Source organism: Alligator mississippiensis, chromosome 1, assembly GCF_030867095.1.
Source record: "Alligator mississippiensis isolate rAllMis1 chromosome 1, rAllMis1, whole genome shotgun sequence".
Classification (NCBI taxonomy): domain Eukaryota; kingdom Metazoa; phylum Chordata; order Crocodylia; family Alligatoridae; genus Alligator; species Alligator mississippiensis.
The window spans coordinates 136,183,665-136,207,931 of record NC_081824.1 but is presented as its reverse complement, the minus strand read 5'-3'; the positions used below and the strand labels follow the sequence as shown (position 1 = coordinate 136,207,931).

Sequence of the window (24,267 nt, the reverse complement as noted above, 5' to 3'; positions counted from 1 at the left end):
GCTTGAAGGAATTAAGGTTGGAATGGACCTCAGGAGGTCACCTAGTCTAGCATTTCTCAACCCATGGGTCGTGACCCTAAGGTAGGTTGCAAGAATATATGAAAGGGTCGCAAACGATCTTTAAAAATATATTCTCTTTTAAAGGAGACAATCATGGGAAACTGTGCCTTTTCCTTTCAAGGCTGGCAGAGTTCCAGCCTGTGAGGGGCTGCTTGGGGGCCCCCTTGCCCCGTCCCACACACCCACCCCCTGCCCCACACACTGTGGGGGCTGTGCCGGGCCAGGCGGTGGGAGGCAGCAGGTCATGAGTGAGGGACACTAGGTCAGGACTGGACATAGATGTTTACAAATGGGTCCGGACATAAAAAAGGTTGAGAACTACTGATCTACTCCAACCCCTTGCTCAAAGCAGGACTATCCTCAGCTATCTCATGCCAGCCAACGCTTTTTCTAGTTGGGTCTTAAAAACTTCCAAGGATGGAGATTCTACAACCTTGGAGGTTTTCAAGACAACAACTGTTAAGATAAGAATTACATTCAAGCTGCTAACACAGTCCCTTGAAGTTAAAGAAGCTAAAAAACAAAATCCAAAGATGTTACTGGACAGTGTGTTTTTAATCACAAACACAGCACATAAATATGGCTTGTGTAGGTAGAATATCTTTTTAACAAGACCCAAGGCCACGTCTAGACAAGCACAGACATGCGGTATGTGGTGCCGCAGACCTGTCTGTGGTGCCACAATGCACACTCAGGTGTGCCCCGTGCTGCTACCTTGCAGCCTGGGGAGAGGGGGTGGGGGAGGGCTTTCACCTGGGAGATCTACAGTTGCTGGCCTAAGCCTCCCCTACTTCACCCAGGGCAACCTGCCACATGCAAAAGCGTGCATGGCACAGGCATTCCCTGGGGACTAGTAGCAGCAGCACACATCGTGCCACTGCTACTGGTCCCCAGGGAAACAAATGGCCGTACTCATCTGGATGCGGTCCAAATGTCCTTCATCACTTAAATAAAATCAGACAACCTCAATCATTTTGCACAAAAGCTTGTCCGGGTAATTTTATCACTATGCCTAGCCCAATGGCTACTTACCACATTTTAGCTGGAGCTCCCCCAAGCAACCATAGGCATCCATGAGCTTTTCATATTGCCCTTTAATTGCCTCTTTTTCTTCAGGAGCTGAAAAAAAAAACACAAAAAGACATCAAACCTTAGTTTACCAGTTCTTATTTTTTCGTGCTGTTACAGTCTTATACCAGAACCCTCCCAAGGAATCTCACTCTATTAACAAGACAGTTACATGAATAAGCACATGGGAAACACAGACTTTAAAAGGCAAGGGAACATCCTTTTAGAAGACCAAGTGTTCTAAAGTGCAGAAAAAACTGTGCAAACATGAAACACAGGAAAAAGGGTAAATCCTCAGATAGGTCATGCTTTCACATGCCTATTCATTCACCCAGCAGATATAAGCAGATGCTATATCATAATCAAAATATGCCGTACATACTCTTCATTCAATTTTAAAATAAGAGATTGAAAAAGTTGTGATTTATTATTTGTCTGGCTAATACCCACAATGTGATAAATATTTTCCAGACATACCAGAAGGGACAGTCTAAGTACAGAAAGACAAAGATCATGGGATACCAACCAGGAATTTTTATACAAGGTAACAAAATTCAGTACAACTAGTATTTCAAAAGTCAGTTTGCAAGAAGGACTAAAACTATACATCACTGAAATAAAAAAGACCTGGTAAAAAGAAATCAGTTTAAACATGTATTATAGAGCAGATGTCTCAAACATACAGGCTGTAGGCTAGATCCAGCCCATGGAGCCCTATGACCCAGCCTGTGGTTCTTTGACCAACCCCACATGCCAAGCTGGTCTGGTGGACTCACTCTGTACAGGGCGCACTGAGTAGGCAAGGTGCATGCGCTGTATATGACAGCCTGCCAGACTGACCCTGCACATTAGTTCTGGTGCGCACAGAGGGCCCAGGATTCAATCTGGACCACCCCCAGAACCAGCGCACAGGGCCGGTCCAGTGTAAGTACCATATGCAGTACAAACCCTGGAGCAGGGCCAGCATATACTTCATTAAGGACATGGGGCTGGATTAGCCACACACTGCACACAGCACAGGGGAGCCACTACAGAGCTGCACGTGTGGCCCTGCTAGCTGGCTCCAGTATGTGGTCCTGATCTAGCCCACAGACCCTCATCCAACCCACAAGACCAGATGACTTGAACACCCCTGTGGCAGAATATAAAGGGACACACCTGACCTCCACTGTGCCAGTGACTGATGTAGAGTAACTCCACTGAAGTCTGAAGTGGAGTTGCTTCAGATTCACAGCAATATAACCATCAATATAAATCTGGAGGCTCACCCAAACTTGGAGCTAGTCACCTTAACATCAAAATAAAGTTGTGACCATGTTTTTGAGCATTAGTTGTTGAGTATACTAGTTTTAATATTAATTTAATGTAATATAAATGCAGTCTATAACACAATGTGTGTTTATATCTTGTAAATATTTCCATATTAGAACTAAATTTAGCCCTAAAAGTTTTGGCAGTGGTAACCACCAAATGGGATCATATGAAAGTAGGGTCAGAAAGGACGCTACAAGGTCATCTAGTCCAGCCCCCTGCTCAAGGCAGGATCATCCCTGACTAAAGCCATCGCCATCCAAGTGTCTGTCTAACCTGCTTCTGAAATTTTCCAAGGATGGAGATTCCAGTTTCTCTAGGTAGCCTATTCCAATGCTTAACCACCTTCCATCAGAAAGTTGCTCCTAACTGCCAATGTAAATATGTGGTTACTTCTTAAGTGGCAGGTAAACAGAGACATGGCATTTCTAGAATTCAGCAAATACTTTAGGATCTTGTGCTCCTGGAAAATCTTTACAGTTAAAAAACATTGAAACCCGCTGGTGAAAAAATGAGACAAACTGAACTGTCTGTGACTGGTGATAAAACAGAAATCAAAGCAGCAGCCTTCTCTTTGTAAATTCAAGAGAAAAGCTAAGTGAGCAGCATGGAAAATGAATAATGAACCATTCATTTGACATTTCGAAGTGAAAGGGTGGATACTTTCACTGGCAGAATTCCCTTAAAACTCTTAGAGGTGACCTGCGAAAGAAATAAAGAAATATTTGCCCTGACTTCTGTATCTATGATGCATAAAGATGCCTGGATTCCTTCTTTTTTTTTCCCAACATTAAATGTTCAGGCCCTATCCACTTTTTTTTGTCTGAACTATTTTAATGGATGATGAGGAACCAGTAAGTTGTTGACATCAAAGGTACAAAGCAGGTGAAACCTAAACCATTGAACCACCATTATCTCAATTTCTGTTCAGATAATTTAAAAATCTATCGTTTATTCAATTCAGTTCATAAATAGAAGAAACAGTTGAAAGAAAACATCATGGCTTAAAAATTCAGCACCACTGTCCTTTCTCTTAATGTCTGAGAAGGCTGCTAGCCCAGTTCTCTACTCCTTCAGAGAGAACTCTAGCAAAAGGATAAAAGAGCTGATATTTCTGATGATTCTAAAGTTGAAAAACAATATGTATCTATATCTTTATCTATATCACTAGCTAGCTACCTAGCTAGCTAGAAAGATAGAGTTCTCAGGCCATCTTCACATATCATAAGAAAAGCCTCATTTTCCTCCCAATCTAACAATAGCAGCAGCATCCCATTTTAATTTTCTTACTATATTTGTTCTCTCTCTTAAAAACTTCTCCATTTCATCTTTAACATAAAATTAAATCCTTACCCCAAACATCCCAACTCTCATAACCTTTAGGAAAAGAGAAGGTAATAGAAGCAGACAAAGAAATGAAAACAATAAATTGATGGGGGTCTTATGAACTGGCTGGCTGTGGACACACCGTTAAAACCTTCGAAAGACAGCAGGAAGAGGAGATATTTGTATAAAATATGAGGGGCTGGAAAGTCTCACTTCATATGTGTTTCTTAAAGGTATGATCTAAAATAAGGAGTGAAGTGAATGGAATGTGTTTCAATGCAAGTGTTTCAGCTGCAATGAATTGCAGCTAATGGCAAGAAACAACTGGTATTGTTATGTGTGTACAGAAGGCAGAGAAGTTGCCAAATCAAGCCAACACATTGCATGCTGAAGAACAGAGCCCTGAACCAGATGAAAATTTAACCAGGAGATAGCCTGATGATCCACGCAATTCTGCAGATTGACCCATTTGCCTTGGCCAGTAGAGTGATCCCAATAAGACATGATCTTTTATACTGGCAAAGCCTTATTTAAATATAGTTATACTGGGAAAAACCTGATACCTGAAGCTGATGGAGAGGAGCTGCAGAAAGATCTCACCAAGCCAGGTAAGTGGGCAAAAAATGGCAGATGAACATCAGTGTCAACAAATGCAAGGTAATGCACCTGAGGAAAAATAACCTAAACTTTACATACACATAGCTGGGTTCTGAGCTAGCCGTTATGACTCAGGAAAGAGACCTTGGAGTCACTGCAGATAGTTCTCTAAAAACATCAGCTTAATGTGCAGTGGCGACCAAAAAAGCCAATAAAATGTTGGGCATCATTAAGAATAGGACTGAAAACAAAATGGAGAACATTATCAGGCCATTATACAAATCCATGGTTCGTCCACGTCTTGAACATTGTGTGCAGTTCTGGTCCCCACATCTCAAAAAGTAGAATTAGAAAAGGTACAGAGAAGGGCAGCCAAAGTGATCAGGGGCACGAAGCAATTGCCACATCAGAAGAGACTAAAAGGCTAGGACTCTTCAGTTTGGAAAGGAGAAGGTTGAGGGTGGGTATAATAGAGGTCTACACAATCATGAACGGTGTGGACCACATGAACAGGGAACTATTATTTACCAAAGTCACCGAATACTAGAACTAGGGGCCACCCATTGAAATTTGTAGGAAAAAGGTTTGAAACAACAAAAGAAAGTACTTTTTTATGCAATACATAATTCACTTGTGGAATTCATTGCCACAGTAGGTGGAGGAGGCAGACAACATAGCCTGGTTCAAAAAGAGACCAAATAAATGAATGGACAGTAGCTCAATTAATGGCTACTGAACAGAATGGTTGGAGATGTTTCCTCTGGCATTTCTAAACCAATAATGGTGGATGCTAGGGGGAGTTTGAATATGGGATAGACTATTCTAGAGATATCCAGTTTAGTGCTCTCCATCTACTTCTGTCACTGGGCTGGATGGACCATTGGTCTGAGCCAGTATGGCACTTCTAATGTTCTTAATACAATGCTCCTCCCTTCACAGCCCTCAGTGCAGGGGTTATACAGGCCAGGTAAGCCTGTATAACCCCTGCACTGATCCACCATCTACTGCATGACTTTCTGGGGGTTATATCTTGTGTGACAAACCAAAAACATCCTAGGGTGGGCTGCCATGTATTTTACCAAGTGACAGCTGCTTCAGCTTATGCTATTATTCATTTTGTCCCCAGGAAAATCTCCAAATCCAGGAAGCAGAAATAAGATATACATTCTTCACTGCCCATCCTCCTCACCTGGGGTGCATCTTCTGTGACTCACCTTCTGGAGATGCTGCGCAGGACTAGACCCCGCATGTTTGTAAGGAAGCAGCAACAGGGAATACAGTATTCTCCACTCGCATGAATACTAGGTAAGTGGGCTATTCACTTAACTGTACACAGTGCCAGTCCCCATTTGTTACCTACTGCTTAAATTGCAAGCAATTGCATGCTGGACAAAGTGCTTAACCCCCCCTAAGTGCATAGCACTTTTCAGCCTCGCTGCCTACGCGGTAACTGAGTATGGCCTGTCACTTTCAAGGCTGCCATTAGAGACATAACTCAGAGAAGCAAGATAAGGAGCCTGATGTGCAAAAAAGCTTCTAGTAAGCTGTTCCTGTAGTTAATAAGCACTGTTTGCACTGAGGTGGTAAATGCATACTACAGGTATTCACATGCCCGTTTTTTCAGGCCTAAGGCTCTGCACTTAAAACAGAATAGGTTGTACAAGATCTTGTGCCAACGCCTCATTATTTACTATTTGTATTGTGGTAAGGTCTATAGGAGCCAGCCCCATTGTACTGGGCACTGTGCAAACTCACAACAACGGAGCTGATAGTTCAAGTAATTGCTTAGTCCAGGATCAAAAAAGGTATTTTGTTCCCCATGGTGGGGGGGAAAGAGGGGAGGTAGAAAAAGGATCAGAAGAAAACACACATTTTGGACAAGTAGAACATGAATTTAAATCAAAAGGCTAACTGAAGAGCAAACTAGACTCAGAACCTAATTCTCCACTGGGCACTGATATACCCATGGGCTCTGCTCCAAGTTGCATCCTCTACCATTGACTAACAGGCTCAAAAGTGTTATTCGAAACCTAGATTCTGCCTCTGGGACAGCCTGTGACTGGCTCTTAATGCGGTCGTAGCAGCCCTTCCCTGCTCCAAGTCATCTGCATGGGCCACCCACAATGGCATTCCCTGTATACAGGGATAAGCAGAGAGGCTGGTCATTATGCCTATCCTCTCACACAGCATCTCACCTCCTTCATGCCAGCCTACAAATCAGACCAGTGTGTAAGGCAGGGGCGGGCAATTATTTCAGGCGGAGGACCGCTTGATGAGTTTTGGCGAGCTGTCAAGGGCCACATGGGTAGCCCCGCCCCTTCAGTTGCCCCACCCCCTTGTTGCCATCTTGGGACTGGAAATCCTGCCCCCTGACCTTTGCCACCAGAAACCCCGCCCCTGACCCCTGACCTTTGCCACCAGAAGTCCCTCCCCTTGCATAACTTACCAGGTAGCAAGGGGTTGTGACCCCTCTAACATCCTGCCCCTGCAGTGGGGTTTCAGGGGCATCAGACCTCCCCCAGAACTTTCCCCCTACTTGTGCCAGCTGGTCCCAAAAGGAGGAGGCTCTGCCGCTGCTTCTGCTGGCCAGTACCAACCCAGTTGGGCTCACCCTGTCCCCAGCAGCACTTAGTAGGCTAGATTCAGCCGCATGCTGCTCTGGATGGGACGGACCCAGCCGGGTCTGCACCGGCCAAGAAAGGCGGCATACAGATGAAGTTGGCTCCTCACGTGCTGCTGGGGATGGGAGGAGCCCGGCCGGGTCTGCACTCGGGATGTGATGAGCCTGGCTGGAGCAGCAGGGGCTCAGCTGCATTTTCCCCCTGCCTGCACCTGCTGGGGACGGGAGGAGCCCAGCCAGGTCTGCACTGGCCAGCAGAAGCGGTGGCGGAGCCATGTACCATTCGGGACTGACCAGCGCAGGTAGGGGGAAAATGCAGCTGAGCCCCTGCCACTCTGGCCAGGCTCATCCTGTCCTGAGCGGCACACGGCTCGGCCCCCACCTCTCCTCCCTGGTGCTGACTGGGCCGGGGCTGCGGCCCAGCTGCTGCTTCCCCTCCCCAGTGCCGACCCAGCCCAACCCTGCACAGCCCAAGCGGCATGGCACGGGGAAAGCCTGATCAGCCGCCACATTCCTGGGCTTAACTGCAGGGCATGGGCCTTTTCAGTCCCATGCAGGAGGCAGATACTGGCCCAGACACTGTTTCCCCTCACCAGCACCACAGGTTCTGGCCAAGCCCCCCGGCCCTTCTCAAGCTGCAAATGTGGCCTGAGCCGGGGTGGGGTGGGGTAAGGCCAGCTGGGTCAGGCTGAGGTCAGGGCTGGTTGCCTCACAACCAGAACCCAAGTAAACAGCCTGAGGTGCTGCAGCCAGCGGCTCATGGCGCCAGAAGCTTTTAGAGAGGCAGCCACCATTACATGGGTTTTGAAGGGGCTCTGCAGGCCGGAGGGAAGTGCTTGGCGGGCCGCATCCGGCCCGCGGGCCGTATTTTGCCCACCCCTGGTGCAAGGAGTAACATGCAATACCCCAGAAGGGGTGTGGAATAAATATGCACCCTCTGCCCCCGAGCAAGCACTAGAAGGAATTCTGTCAGAGCCAGACTTTGACCTGCTTTTTGCAACATGATTATCACAGTGGGGAAAAGGTCTCCAACCACTCTGTTTAGGCAATATCCATACTGTAGGTCTGGACATATAACAGGATAGACATCATGCTTGGGTGCCAAAGAACAATAGTAAAGGGTAGTTTAGGTCCAATATTTATATGAAGATTCTAATTAAATTCAAATACATGTTAAAAAAGCAGGTTTCTGCATCTGCATTGAAACATTTGCCAGAGTCTTTGCAACTCATGCCAGGACATTAGAAATAGAATCAATGTACAAACTGTAAATAAAAGTAAAACTAACTTTTCTATGGCTCCTGCTACATGTTATGTGTCACATCAGATCCTATCACTAGGGAACTACTGAATTCAGGGCAGCTGATTTTTGCAGACCAAGCATGGCGCTTGTCGCCATTTTCACGGTGGAGTGTGGCAGCGCCCCCCCTTCCCATGCCTCTGATTAACAGAGGGGCCTTGGAAGTCCTGCCCCTCTCCAGAGATTCACAGATGGTGATCTATGACTATACAGGCATGTCACATCTTATGCGCATTTAACTTGTGCAAATTCAACTATACGTGGGGTGGGGGGGCAGGGCTTGGGTTTGCACGCGGTGCTGCTGCTTACCTGGAGGCCCATTATGGCGGTGACAGCCACTGCCTCCAAAACCTCCCGCTGTTGCCATGGAGCCATGCCTGGAGCTGTGTGGCTAACCCCTGGGTGGCAGCAGCAGTGTCGTGGTGGCCGGGAGGCATGCAGCCATCCCCACCACCACCCCGCGCTGCGCTGCTACCGCCGGCTGCACAGCACTAAGCATGGTGCCGCGTGCAAACTCAAGCCCTGCCCCCCTCCCACCCCATGTATAGTTGCCAATTTTCACCTTACGTGCTGACTTCAAAACCTAACCCCCGCGTAAGATGCGATTTCACTGTATATACAACATATATGTAATTAACTGGTTAATCACACAATAAATTTAGACTGGTCACACCTGCAAAGTAACTATTATACCATAAAAATGTCCATCCAGCTATAAACAGAGCCAACCAGTTACAAAGTTAGCACTTAACCAGCTATAGAGTTTTTAGACATTTTTATTATCCAACTTTAAGTCGAATGCATAGCAGAAGCCTACTGCATATAAACTGCATGAAGAGCAAGAAGGAAGTAGCAGTAGTGGAAAGAAAACTACGGAGAATGCAATTCAGTTAAAAAGAACTGAATTTAATTGTAAAACATGATGGTATCATGGAATAACAAAGAAAAGGTCATTTTTCCTTGCCGTTTGTTATTTTTGACTTGGAAGAAACTTTTAAATACCAGATTTTTTTTTCTTTTACTAAACCACATGATGCCTTCAAAGTCTTCTAGCCTCCATTCTTTCCTTTAGTTAGAGTGCTTGAGAACTGTCCATGAACAACATGCCCCTACCAGCTCCTCCTTGAATACAGGCTTACATATAAATGAACGCTTCACAACTCCAACACCACCCCACCTCATAACAGAAATATAACTTAGTACTAGGACTGGATTACTAGTAGCAGATATATGATTTTACAAGTTTCACCCATATTTGAAAAACAATATTTTTTCTCTCTCTCCCCCTCTCCCTTGTCTTTTGGATTCCAATTTCTCTCCTTCTTATACTCTGGTTTTTGCATGTCTTTTCACATCTAATGAAGTGAGCTTCAGCTCACAAAAGCTTGATGAAAGCTCACTTCATTAGCTGCTGTGAAAGGACACACAGCATACACTCACTCACTCACTCTTTGGTTAGTCTATAGAGTGCAAATCTACCCAGTCTCCTTTTAAACCAGTGATTTACAACCAGGGAGGTGGGACACCCTGTGGTGCCCCCAGATCATTTGAAAGGGGCTGGGAGGTGTTGGGAGATAATAAGCAAGGTGTGAAGAGATAAGCAGATAAGCTAAGTAGATAAGCACAGGCTCAGGCTTGAACCTTGCCTGAATGATCCCCCATCCCCACTGCCTAGCCCCTCTACAAGGAGGTAAGCACTGTAAAATATACATAACTTCTGTGAATTGAATGGTACTCAGTTTCAAGAAGTTATGGAGGGATGCCTTGAGTGGAATGAAGGGTGTTGTGAGTCCAAAAAGGTTGAGAAACTAAACAAATATTTGCCATAATATTTGTCCAGATAAAGAGGTCCAAAATGCTAAGAGCTTTTCCAATGAGCAACAACATAAAATCAACTTGATTTGTGTGGTCCCTGCCACGTGTAACACTTAAGACATGTTAATTGTATCTTACGTTGTAACGCAGCCACATGTTATAGCAATCAATGACATCATGAAGCAAGGAATGTGTGGCTAGGTGCACTCCTGTGGCTGAGAGCCCTATCAGCTGCAGGCACTTGCTACTTGCTGGAGCAAGGGGAAGCCTAGGATCATGATCCCAGGACTCCCCCTGCACTGGCAGTAAGGCATGACAGGATGTGATGCTCAAGCCCACAATCACACTTTCTGCCATGCATGTGACATGGCAGGAAGCATGATTATGTGGATCACACCTCAGATCCTATCACTAGGGAACTACTAAATTTGGTGTACCTGCCCCCAGATGTTTGCAGTCCAAGCCTGGTGCTGGTTTGGCAGACCCCCTTCCATCTCTCTGATTCGCAGAGGTGCCCTGGAAGTCCTGCCCCTCCCCAGAGATTCAAAGTTGGTGATCTGTGAATCTCAGGGGAGGGGCAGGACTTCCAGGGCCAGATGGCCATCTGTCAATCTCCAGGGAGGGATGGTACTTCCAGGGGCCTTTGGCCAATCAAAGACCTGGGGGGAACCCACTGCGCTCCACTGTAAAAATCTCCTTCCCCATCTCCCTCTCCCTTCCCCCATGCTTCAGGACTGTACCCAGTTACAGCAGAACATGAGGTGCCTTGCTACTCAGGATTGTACCGCCCTAGCCTGGCATCTTCCTTGCTCGCGCGTCAAGGTATGTCAAGCGACCCATTGTGAAGGACCGAAGGATACTCACCTAGGGTGTTCCCTCAGCCACGGGCATGGGCCCGACAAGAATAGAACCTCACACTATAGTGGGAGCTCCCGGTTCGCCCCAGCTCAGCTTTATCACCTTGGCAGGTGAGGCGGATTGGTGCGGATCTGCAGCCAAGGCAATATCTGGAGGCCGTGGGCAGAACCAGGACACCAGGGAAAGGGAAGATGGAAGACAGGATGGAGGCTGGGAAGGCTCAACCTGAGACTGATGTCCCCGGGAGGAGGGTAAGAGCCTGATCGGGTCTTGGAGGCTCAGGGGAGCCCACGCTAAAAGAGTGAAAGAAGAAAGGACGGTGAACAAGAAGAAAAGAAAAAGAGAAAAGAGAGTGAGATAAAAGGGCCAGATGCTCCCGAGCCATTTGCTTGTTTGTTTTCAGAAGTCCTGATTAATCACCACGGGCTGCCAATTAAGCCGGGTGCGGCCGTGATAAAAAGGAAAAAAAAGGAGAGACTGTAAAGAAAAAACAAAACCCCATTTGTTGGTGGCGTCGGACGTCAGGCATCTGGGGAGGAAGGAAGCTACTACCTGGTAGAGAGAGAGGGAAGAAGGCGACACTCTCCCACATCTTACCTTTTTATTTAGTTTGTTTACATTGACTTTTTATCGGCTGCGGGCTGCCAATTAAGCTGGGTGCGGCTGCAATCAGCAAGGAGGAAAAAAAAGAGACTCCTCATTTGCCTGCAAGCGCGGAAGAGTCAACGCCGGAGAGGCAACAAATTAGCCAAGGGGTCATCCAGGACTCAGTCCCTGGAGAGGAAATTTGATGTGCATCATAATAAAAAAAAAGGGGGGGGGAGAAAAAAAGAAAAGAACCTTTTTCATCTGGTCATTTTGTCGTTCCCTCTGTTTTTTTTTTTATTGACATGGAGCTCGCGGCAGGAACCAACCATTGTGGTGGAGGTGGGGTAGTTACCACCCCTCCCTTTCGTTAACAACTTCAAAAAAATAAAAACATCCAAGTCATGACAGGCGGTAAGAGAGAGAGAGAGTAAGAGCCCCACCCAGACTGACCGGGGGTTGTGGTGTCCCTGGAGGAGACCGGTGAATGTCAACTGGACGTAAGGGCATGAGCCCATACCCGGTGACTACCCGACACCCATCCATGGGAGGTTTCCCTTAAGTAAAAGAGAGGATCCTAGGATGGTACAGACAGCCTGTGGGCATGCTCCTATGGTTGGTGCTTTCTAGGGCTCCTCTTCCCCTACACCCCATCCACTCAGCAACCAAGGTCATTGATGTTCTTGCCCTGAGGTGGACACAGTCAGATCTTCCAGACCCCCTTGGATGAGCAGGGGTGTTGGACCCATAAGTGACTCTGGGGTTCTGGTAACAGTTTTGGAGGGCGTTTGAATATGGTTAGCCTTGCCTAGGTATTATATGCATTTTGCTAAACTAACTCAGTCCATCATTCTCAAACTCATGGAGTCAATTCATAGACTCACATGAATGAATACATAAATAAATAAAATATTCAATTAATTCAATCTTCTTAACCAAATATATCAAATTCAGTGTCAATTCACTGTGTCTGCTAGTCCAGCATCATTCCCCAATCAACTCTGAGATGTTCAGTCTTCCTGGCTTCAATTAATTCTCCTGCTTACATCAGTATTTGGAGCTCTCCTCTCCCTCAGAGCCAGGACTCCATATCCACATTACAACAGGCTAAGTCTTTCAAATTAACCTTGACCTAACTAATTAAACTAGCCCATCAAGGAAAATAATTTTAAAAATGACTTAAGAATGCCCACAACTTCACTGTGCCCAGAATCCTGCTGTGCCTCCCAGGGCCCTCCCACGGCAGAGCCAGCACACGCAGCATGCCACTCTGTGACAAGGATGCCAGGGCTTCACGCCTGTTCTTGTTTTTGCAGCACTCTTTTTTACTTTTTTCCCTGCCCGGTGGCAATTTTTGCACCTTTTCACCATCCCTATGTTTTTTCGCAGGGGACTTACCAATTTCATGGTTTCCATGAAAATCATGAAATCACAAATTGTGTAGGTCCCTACACCTAACCTGTGAGTTTCAGTACTGCCCACAGAGTTCTCAGGAATCTATTTGTACTTTATTGCAATTTACAGAAGCTCAGAGCTGCCAAAATACTAAGAGCTGTCTGCTTACAAACTTAGGAAACCGTGTTTGCATGGGGTTACTCTCTGTTCACATTTGAAAACTTCTTTTCAACCAGAAGGGTTAGAAATATATATATTTTTAATGGAAGCTTAGAGGCCACAAAAGTGGATAGAACTGGCCCAGGAAGCTTTCTACTCAGCTGGATGAGTAAGCAAGTGGTAGTTTTCAATTAGATATTACATTTGTTTATTATTAAATAACAGAGGAACCAGACCATACTTTTTGTAACTGGCAAGCCCAGAAACTACCCACTAGTGTTAATTAGGTCTCTTTCTGCACTAATTGGCATAACTTTATTCTGTGTTCTTAATGAGTTTACTGATCTGCATGCCATGTACATTCCTTAAGAATGTTTCTTAGCATCAAATATTTAGAAGCTCTGGATCTAAATTATATATCAGATTGTCTCTTTCCTCAAGACTTTAACCCCAGCAAAGCCACAAGCTCGTAACCTGAAATAATGCAATTAGCCTTTAATAAATCCAGTGGAAAGGGACCCCAAATATAATATATTATTTCAGAAAATAATCATAAGCATCATCAAAACTCATGCATCTTAACAATCAAAAAGACACTTATGAATCACGAGTTTTCTCTAAATTACATTCTTCATGTAATAGTGCCCAATTTAGGTGTCAGAAAGCACTGCCCTTTATACAAGTTCTTTTTTATTCCTTCAAAGGCTTTAGTCTATACCTGCTAGTTTTCAGTGACAGCAGAACCAAACCTTAAATAGATATTGTCTTGAGACCCTAGCAATCTAAACTTTACAAATGTCTAGAAAGAAAAGCAGTTCTTCAGCCCAATTAAAGAAGAAGTAGGGAACTATTTCCTAAAACCATTACTGACACAGAGGCAGCACCTCTTCCAGAAAGCAGTAGCAGGAAAAGAGCTGGCATTCAATGAGCTGGAGCTGGCTCCTTTCTAAGCCTTCATTCTGCAAACACCTGAATACCTGCTTAACATGTGTGCTATTCATACGTCTAAATGTCAGAGTATATGTACGTGGCAGCTGGACCAAGTTTTAACATGATGGTAGGGACAACAGTTTTATCTCATTATCTGAGGTTTCCCTACTGCTATCAGAATATAGTTTGCTATATAATATAGATCAGGCAATATGTAAATCTGTCACGTGATTTTTGGGGCCAGGGTTACCATTAGTGTGGTAGGCCACAGGTCGACAAGCTTAAGGAACAGCAGCCAAAATATAGCAGCTGGGTCCAAAGGCAGGGCCCCGTTTGCAACTCAGTCACTGCCTCTGATCCAAGCCACCTGCTGCCACCCCAGCCCTCCCTGCTATGTGCCGTGGGCTACTCTCTCACTCTCATGCCCCTTTACTGCAGTCACCATTGCTGCTGCCCCTTACCCCTCACCACTAATTCCTGTCACCGCCAACTGCCAAGAGTGACAAATCTGGCAGCAAGAGAAGGGCAGCTGCAAGGTGGGTATGAGATACAGAGCAAAGAGTTGTGGCAGCAGTGCTTTGGAAAAAATAGAGCAGGGTGGTAAAGCAGGGTGCACAGATGGTACCCCCGCTGCCTACCCCTACTGCACCGTTGACCAGGTCCAGCTCATGGGCTGTAGGTTGCTGACCCCTGTGGTAGACTGTTAAATAAACAAAATCAATTTATTTCTCAATTTTCTAGAAGCCAGATTCAAGAGAAGCTTTGAGAATGAAATTTCAGAGAGGCTAGTTTAGAGTTAGGGCTTTCAGTATTAGATTAGAAACATCCAGTCTCTAGCAAGCTGATGATGTTCTTAAACTTAAGCTCACCCAAGCCTGTTACATTTTCTTTGTTCTTTTAACACTCCAACCAAAGAGGAATAATGGAATCATGAATAACAAAGTCTGTAAAAAGTAGCCTGGCTTTGTCTATATGTTGAAAGAGGGAGTTAGCCATATTAGTCTAAAGTCAGGCAGAAGGCAGGGTAGATTTGCACCTCATAAACCCATGAATCCCAGCCAGGGTGCCACAGCACCCTGGGGTGCCTTGAGATTCTTTCAAGGGTGCTTTGGGGTACCAAGCAATGTTAGCATTGTTAGGTATGCAAGCATGATTCACATGATAAACAGAGATTTCATATAGGAATCCATGGTGTTAAAAACATTCTGACCTGTTGTAGTTTTTTTGAGTTCTTGAAACAAAAATCGCTTTTTTTTCCCCCTGGAATCAAAAAAATGATCGAAAACCAAGACCTGGCATTTTCCAAGAGGTGCCTTGAGTCTAACAAGGTTGATAACTACTGTTACAGACTAACTAAATCAGAGATGCATTGCATTATCTTTCATGAGCCTGAGCTCACTACATCAGATGCTGTCACAGTAGCGTAAATAGCAAGAACCTGCCCTAAGTTCTCCAGAGACTTAAAACCAGCATTTTGTAAAACAGAAATTCTAACTCATCCACCATGATCACAGGTGATGTATCTTGATATGGCTCCTTGTGCCACCATAGATATTATTTTAATATCTAACTTACTGTCTATGCCCAGCAGGCACAATTTATACATAATTAACATAAACAGTGTCCTAGCAGAGGATAACTATGGTGTGTACTCATCAGCGATCACTATTGTACCTTCTCCCTTCACTATATATTTTCAATAATTTGTTTTCCACAATGCAACACACTGATGTGCAGTATATAACACATTTAAAAAATAAACAGAAAACTTGATGTTTAAGAATGTAAACAAAGTGTTAAGCCTGCAAACAGAATTTTGGTATATAAATAATATCAAATAAATGTGTCTGCATGGAAGAAAATTAGTCACATTGTGGGGTTTATTTCTGTTGATCAGTAGATATAAATAAACATGTTCCAAATAGTATGCCATTCAATACACAGCAGTCAAACTGACAACAAATAGCTGCAAAAAAAATTTGACTGCTGTCCACTGAATTTCATGCTTCAGCAAGTTATCCTACAAGGACGGAGCAATGCAAAGGGTCAATTCTGTTTATATAGGTAATTACAAAACTAAGTTAAAATAGCAAATGTATATGTGTATACAAAATGTATACATTTATCTTTATTATTCCTAAAGTTGTGACTGAAAACCACAAATAAATTGGGATCCCCCCCTTGCACAAAGCACTGTACCAATATGAGATAAATGTAAAGCTCTTTGGGTCAGGGACAGCAAACTGACTCTTCCTTAGAATCAGAAAGCGATAGAAAAATAGGGCTGGAAGGGATCTCACACGTCATACAGTCCAACCCCCTGCCTGAGGCAGGATCACCTCTATCCAAACCATCCCAAGCAAATGCTTGTCTAACCTGTTAATAAACTACACAGGCAATGCTGTCACACAGCCACAAAGCATGGCACCCCAATCTGCCACAGCTAAAGCAGGGGGAAAACAGGAACTGGGAAAGACTGTGAACACCCTGGATGACAGGAGCATAATTCAGAAGGATTTTGACAGATTGGAAAGGTGGGCTGGAGCTAGCTGGATGAAGTTAACTGCTGATAAATCCAAGGTGCTACACCTCAGGAAGAATAATCCAAAACACAAATACAAAATGGATGATAACAACTATGGGAAAGGTTCTAGGAGTTCTGGTGAATCAGACACAGCATGATCCATATTTTTCCATGATTAAAATGAAACACCACTATATATATATACATATATATTTATTTGTGGCATTTCATTTTAATCACAGACAAAAGTGGTTTTGGGGTTACTTTTTTATATCTGAAAATTGAGGATTTTTTTTTTTAAATCATAAAAAATTAGGATCCCTGGTCAACAGTGTGATGCAGCCACAAAAAGGCAAATGTGATTTTGGGCAGCAGCAATAGAAGCAATAGGTGCAAGACACAGAAGGTGATAGCGCCTCTTGACTCAGCACTAGTTAGGCCTCATGTAGAGCAGTGTTTCTCAACCTGTGGGTCACGGCCCAAAAGTGGGTTGCAAGAATATTTCAAAGGGTTGTGAGCTGCGGCAAGGCAGAGGGGTGATGGGAAAGCGCCTGCCCCTTCCAGGGGGGGAAGGTGGCAGGGGGGAAGTGGGCTGGAGGCACTGGGGCTGGTGCCTATGTTCACAGGGGCAGGGCAGCCAGGAGACACTGCTCAGGGGGTGCAGCACGGCAGCCCCAGCCCGGGGTGGGTGCCACAGCCTCACTTCCTCCTCCCTCTAGCCTGCACCAGGGCTGGACTCGCTCCACTGCTGCCCGCATGAGCCAGAGCCACTGCAGCCACCCAGCCACCACACTCTGGCCCAAGCAGGATGGGGGCAGTCAGGGGCTCCGGGTCATGAGTGAGGGACACCAGCATGGCCTGGGAGGGGGCAGGGGTTTGGGAGGCAGACACCAGCAGGTTCAGAGGGGTGTGGATCAGGACAGGCCATGGATCTTTGCAAATGGGTAGAAAAAAGATTGAGAACCACTGGTCTGGAGCATTGTGTACAGTTTGGGGCTCTGCATTTTAAAAAGCACATGAAGAAGCCAGAGAGGATCCAAAGGTGGGCAGCAAAAAATGATATAGGGTTTAGAAGGCAAGCCATAAGAGGAGAGGTTAAAAGAAACAGGCAAGTGCCTTTTCCATAAGCTGAATGTACATAAGAGGGGACATGGTAGCAGTCTCCAAATATCTGAAGGGCTCCCATGAAGACAAGGGAGAATGCCTTTTCTCTCTAGGTGCAGAGAGCAGGATGTGGACCAATGACTTGAAGTTGCAGCAAAGCAAGTTTAGATTGGATATCAGTTAAAAAAAAACAAACCCTTCTTCACTGTTAAAACAGTGAGGGAGTAGAAGAGACTGCCTAGGGAAGTTGTAGACTCACCATCACTGGAGGTATTCAAGAAGAGGTTGGATAAGCGTTGGTCAGGGATGATCTAGGTATAGTAATGCCTATGCTATACTCTGGGTAGTTCCCATGCTTTTGGGCTTGGTTGGTTGGTGCGTGCAGCTGGGATGGAATGATTTTCCCCTCCTGTTGCTATACTTGTCCGAGTTTTTTTGTCTCTGAAACACACTGGATGTTGGGCGTATGCTTTTCAGCTCTGATCTAAAAATGGCTTGTACCTTTATTATTGGAGGATGTGCACAGACATCATTTCAAAGGGACCACTCAGAAAAACACAGCTAAATAATTATGCATGTGCTTCCAAAACTGAAGCACATGCATAAGTTTTTCTTAATTAGCAGTTAATTAATGTATTGTTCTTCCTAACGGAGAAAGTGTCTTTTTCAGTACTTCATGATATAACAAATTATATTCTCTTACAGGAAATTCTATGACAAACTGTTCTCTTTCAAAATGGCTGCTGTTGACATTATTCTTATTAGCCCCATTTACACAAGAAGCTGACTGCACAACAGCCTATGATTACTGCATAGTAGTGTCGCATGGCAGGAAGCGTGATGCAACGCTACAGCACAGCAGTTCACAAGCCACTGCGCAGCCAGCATCATGAAACAGCCATTCGTAGGCGCGACTGCGCAGTAACTCCAGTTACTGAGCAGTCATTTAGTACTTGTTTATACAAGTACTAAATGACTGCACAGCCAGCATCTCATGTAGATGTGGCCATTGGGAGTAGAGCTGTAGGACTGCCATTAGCAAGTCATCATCTTGCAAAATACAGTTATTGCTCTGAAAAACTTTAGCATCCTAGAATAAGACCACAATGAAGATGAAAATCTATTACACCCTTAAAACAAATCTGTTTGATCTCATATGGTGCCCTTATTGCATACTGTACAAACATTATTTCATACTAATCATAAATGTGTGAGCCTTTGAATGGCATTGCTCTGAGGGAGAGGTAAGTGGTTTCAGCAATTCCAATTGAATTTCTATTGTTAACCTTTTTCCCATCCCCCCCCAACATTTACTCTTTACCGACTTCCTTTGGTGTTTTTGCTGCTTTCCTGGAAAACTACAGCAACCCTACTATCTTTCCTATTGCTAATATGTACTGCCAAAATTAACTCCTTCTTAAGGTACTTTTTAGGCAGAAATATGACAAAATTATTGTATGACATATAATACTTTTGAACTACAGAAAGAAAAAAGGAGGACTGAAATCTGATCCCTCAGAGGTCTGAAGGAAAAAGTATAAAACCTTTGTTTTCAACACTATATACAGTTTTTTACAAAATGTAAAGTAGTGTGGTGGTTAAAAATTTACAGGCTGAAAAAGTAGGTGTAGATCAACTTCAGCTTTTAAACTTCTTGTTTTAAAAATCTTGTTTGCAAAATCTCATTTCCCCATGTTTGCTCTAATTGCATTCTCCGTGAGGTGGATGGCAGGGAGGGGAAACTGCTTATGCTTCTATCATTTTAAAAAATAATTTTTTGGCCTCTTTTTGTGCATCAAGAAGATGGAAGCAACCAAACTCAAAAAAAATTGTGTGGCTCATGAGACTGGTCCTTGAGGACAAACTATACAAAAGATGTAAATAAAATTAGAGATTTAAATTTGTTTTATCCATTTTTAGCAAACAGTTCCTTATAATTGTACTTACATAAGCTACTACTCAACAAGAGTTACACAACTGGAGTGCTGCAGATGTATGTTTTTCCTCTGTGTGTTATCAATGGGTGTTTAAGCAGCTATGAAGTGAGACTGCAGAACCCTTGTTCCACGTGTACAGTGCTTTCTGAAAATTTCCTTTACGTGTAGGAAAATTAAATAACCAAACCAAAACTAACAAAGCCTTAAGATTATAAATTGAAACCCCCACAAAAAGATCAGCAAACAGAACAGTTATGCTGACATGTAGTCAATTTTTTAATGAATGAAGATTGTTAAAGGGAGTACATCTGTCCCTGAATCCCCTGCCAATTCCTGTGCTTTTACTATCACAATTGCCTATTGTTAAGGTTTTCTTCCTGTGTGAGAACACTCATATAGATAACAGGGGATACGAATTAAACTGGCTCTACTGGGTAAACCCGCTCTCTCAAAAGTCTCCAGACCTGAAAAACTAATATAAATGAGGGGAATAAAAGGTATATTTATGTGAACGACTATCAGTATAGTGAGATTGCAGGACAGGGCCTGAGTTAATTTGTTTTCCTAAAGCAAGGTATACAGCTCTTCAAAGTTTTGAACATGCTGAAATAGAGAATAATGCCAGCTGCAACAAGTTACTGCTAAATTCAGAAAATATACATTAAAAAGCACATTCTTATTTTATCATTTTCAATTACAGTAATTTCAAATGTTGCTTCTAACCACAACAAATGTTGCTTTGTGGAAGAAGGTTGTTTTTAAGTTTGCATGTCTTTAAATTAACCTTTCCAATGACTTCTTACACAGACTATTCAATGTATAACTTGATATTGTCAGTCAGTCAAATTTTGCTTTCAGTTACACTATTGTACATGGACTTCAATGAAGTTGCTCTGGATATGCTCCAGCAAAACCAAGTACCCATAAATGCCAATGGAAGACTTTCTATAGACTTCAGTGGGCTTTGGATCAGGACCTAAGACAAGAAAATGGGGCAATATATCTAGTATACCCAAATTTGAATTTATTTTTCTATTTTTAAGACATTGCACTGAAATATCAGTTAATTGAAAGCAGATAAGCACTAGAAAAAAAAGATTTCTTTACTGCACGTTGACATCCAATGGTATATAGCAAGGTTTCCCAATGAACTCCACCAGAAATGGATCATGTAAAGATGAAGAATCCTGTGACATAAATATTCCAATATATACTAGAGTAAGCAGATAAAAACCTGTGTGTGGCTGATCAGCAACTTTCCAACAAAACAAGGTTTTTTTTTTCATGAGAGATGTCTGCTTGCTGCCTAAGATTTAGATTTTTCATCAAAAGAGAGGAAAACCAGTCAAAAAATGAAATATTTCGACTATGGTGTCCTGGCATAACGTATGATAGAAACTGAAATTCAGATTCCTCCTTATGTCCTATTTTCCTTAGTAAGCCTAACTTCAATTTTAATTTATCTCCCAAGACACATCTCAAGATACATCACATCTTTACCAAAACACTGGAGACCCTGGCACATTTTGGGAGATACAATCTAACTGGGAATTCCCTTCACCATTACTAAGCAGAATGGGAGCATAATTTTAAGTCAAACTACAACTCTCAGAAGGGACTTCAGCAGTATTTCAAAATCTAAATATTTTTCATTTTCTTCTGAAACATTATACAACTAAAAAGTCAAAATTTTCAAAAGATTATTTTTCTTTTCTCAATCAGCTCTGTTTGTTACATATAATGTTAAAACTCTTAATGGCTGCAACATAAACTTAGTCACACTCCAGACACTGTGTGGTTGCTTATATGTACAGTGAAATCTATCACTACAGTCCTATTAGTAAGAAGCGCTGCTATAGCCCCTTCGATTTGGCACAAAACACTTTCGCTAATTCATCATTTAAACACAGGGATTTCCAAATGTACATGCAACTAAATCATAATGGAATTTGTTCCTGATAATTAGCTGAAAAGGTGCTTGTCACATGACCTCTCAAACCAGCTGATGCTCATAAAAGCATCTGACACTTCAGTTTTCCTCATCTCAAGAGACAGAGAGGATCAACTTTCCAATTTTGCACTATTCTCTTCTATTTTGGCAATGAGCAGGTATAAGTGTGCAAAGCAAAAATCTTTTATTATTTTTGTTCATAATCACATAATTCATATATAGCAAGCGCACTGAATTTTTGTAGTAAGATTTTATACATTAAGCATTTTTTGTACAAACACAGAATTGTCTAGTAACAAGCCAGAGTGCCAACAATTTGGATTCAGGATATAAATAACAATCTGAGTGTATATTACATATATAATATATAATGTATACAGTATGCACATATATACATATACATATAATACATACACATACATATATTCTTCATTATAAATATTGAAGATCATCCTTTACTGGCTGTCCATATGACATGAAAAATACCTGTCATGAAAAGCATAAGTGGATAACTGCTGATAATCAGTTATTCATGGGTAATCAGCATTACCAATCCTCTTAGACTGAAGAATTAATACAACAGTAAAATCAGGCTATTATTTTTCAAATGCTGAAAATGCCACTGAGGCTGCAGAAAGCACAAAATACACACAGTTCTTACTCTAAAGATTTTAAAATTTAAGGTCCCCTTCCTCTGAGCTGCTCTGAATCTGCAGACTGCCTGCAATGCCCAGGCAGAATCACACTGAAGACAGTGGACTCCAAATATGCCTATATTCCTGGCATGGACAGACTAAACAACTCTTACACACTTATAAGTCTAACTACTAGTAACAGTGTAATAACCAAGATAGTAAACAAAATCCAACATTTGTGCATCAAGGCTATGTTAAAGTTAGTAACGCAACTTAACTCTCCAAGTGTTCAATGATTTTTTTGTGACCAGTTTTCACCCTTAATGTAGGCTTTAATGTAAGCTTTGACATTTAACATACATAGAACTTAAGTACAGATGTGTTCATTGCTGCTCTACCTCTAGATGAGACTGAGGGCCTGTCCACATGAAGCAGACTCACACTGTTGCAACAACGTATGATGCAACTAGAGATACACCGCTGTTTGTCAATGTACTGTACCAAAACAAATCCCACCAGGCTAAGTAAACTCTGCTTTCAGCTGGTACTGGAGCATCTCCACATACAGCTTCATAAAGCCTACCTCCCCAGTGTACACCAGGACTCAGGCCCTTTATTTTGGAAAATATTTTTTATTTTTTTCTTCCCCTTGAAGTCTCCCAGCAGCGGTAGCCCTGCACAGAAGGCAAGATGGTCCATCTGCAGGTAGGCCTCACAACAGCTCTCCCACTCCTGGCTGAGGCTGCAGCCACAATGGAGGAGAGAAAGCCACAGAAATGAAGAAGTCAAGCACAGGTGCAGCAGTGCCGTCCTACCATGAGGGATTTTCTACCAAGCCCCAGGGCAACCACTGCTTTGGGCAGCCTTTTCTGGCAGGTGTGCCACAAACAGGCCCTGCATCCTCCTTGAGCTCCGCTCTGATCCACTTCCCTGCCTGACCTGCTACTCTGCTCTCTACCCGACCTCCTGCTTTGCTTCCAGCTCCCTGCCCTGCTCTTTCTGTTCCCCAGCCCTGTACTCCCTGTCCAATCTGTTGCTTTGCTCTCTGCTTCTATGCCTGTGCTCCCTGCATGATCTGCTGTTCGGCTTTTTACTCCCACCTCTGTGCTCCCTCCTGATCTGCTGTTCTGCCTTCTGCTCCCTGCCCTACCTGCTGCTCTACTCCCACCCCTCTTCTTCCTGCTTGGTCTGCTGCTCTGCTCTCTACTCCCTGCCCTATCTGCTGCTTTGCCCCAACCCCAGCGATCCCTGGCCAGTCTGCACCTTTGCTTTCTGCTCTCGGGCCTGTTCTCCCTGGCCAGCCCACTCCGCTACTTTCTGCTCCCCTCCCTATTTGCTGCTCTGCTCTCATCCCTGTTCTCCCCGCCTGGTCTCCTGCTCTGCTGTCTACTCCCCTCCCCATCTGCTGCTTTGCTCCCACCCCTGTTCTCCCTGACCCATCTGCTCCTCTGCTTTCCGCTCCCCACCGTTTGCTGCTCTGCTCCCACCACTATTCTCCTTGCTTGCCCTGCTGCTCCGCTTTCTTCTTCCTACCCTACCTACTGCTCCGCCCCCGCCCCTGTACTCCCTGGCCGGTCTGCTCCTCTGCTCCCCACCCATTCTCCCTGCCTGCTCTGCTGCTCCGCTTTCCGCTCCCAGCCCCACTGGCGGCGGGCTGCACCCGCTCTCCCTTTCCCCGTCCTCCCGCCCTCGCCTCAGGGGGCCCGCGCCCGGCGCCTCACCCAGCGCGGCCAGCGTGCCGGCCTCCAGCAGCAGGCAGTCGGGGCGGCTCCGCGCCTCCAGCAGGGCGCTGGGCACCGGCTCCCGCTTCCACAGCAGCCGCAGCCCCTTGCTCAGAGCCATGCTCCGGCCCGGCCCGGCCCGGCCCCGCCAGCCGCTCCCCGCCCGCAAACTTCCCTGAATTGACTTTGTCCCGCAGCTCCGCCTCCCGCGGGGCAGAGCCGCCCCTCGCCTCGCCCCGCCCCGCCCCGCCCCGCGCCTGAGGGGAGCTCCAGGCTGCCAGGTGGACGGCCATGGTCACTTTCCGACTTTCCCTTCACCCCTTCTAGGATGTAGGATCCCTAACAGTAAAAGAAAGGGTTGAGCCTCCCAC

At 44.4% G+C, this 24,267-nt stretch overlaps 1 protein-coding gene across 3 annotated transcripts in view; it reads right to left on the bottom strand.

Moving 5' to 3' along the window:
- Positions 1–24,065, bottom strand: part of SYNJ2 (synaptojanin 2) — a 110,577-nt gene extending 86,512 nt beyond the window's left edge. For all 3 annotated transcript variants that reach the window (XM_014596818.3, XM_014596819.3, XM_019479800.2), the window contains exons 1-2: positions 23,897–24,065; positions 1,093–1,179 (exon numbers count right to left, since the gene is read on the bottom strand). In XM_014596818.3, coding sequence (XP_014452304.2) covers positions 1,093–1,179; positions 23,897–24,017 — 208 coding nt within the window. In that variant the 5' untranslated portion in view covers positions 24,018–24,065. The remainder of the gene's footprint in view (positions 1–1,092; positions 1,180–23,896) is intronic.
- Positions 24,066–24,267: the final 202 nt, after the last annotated feature.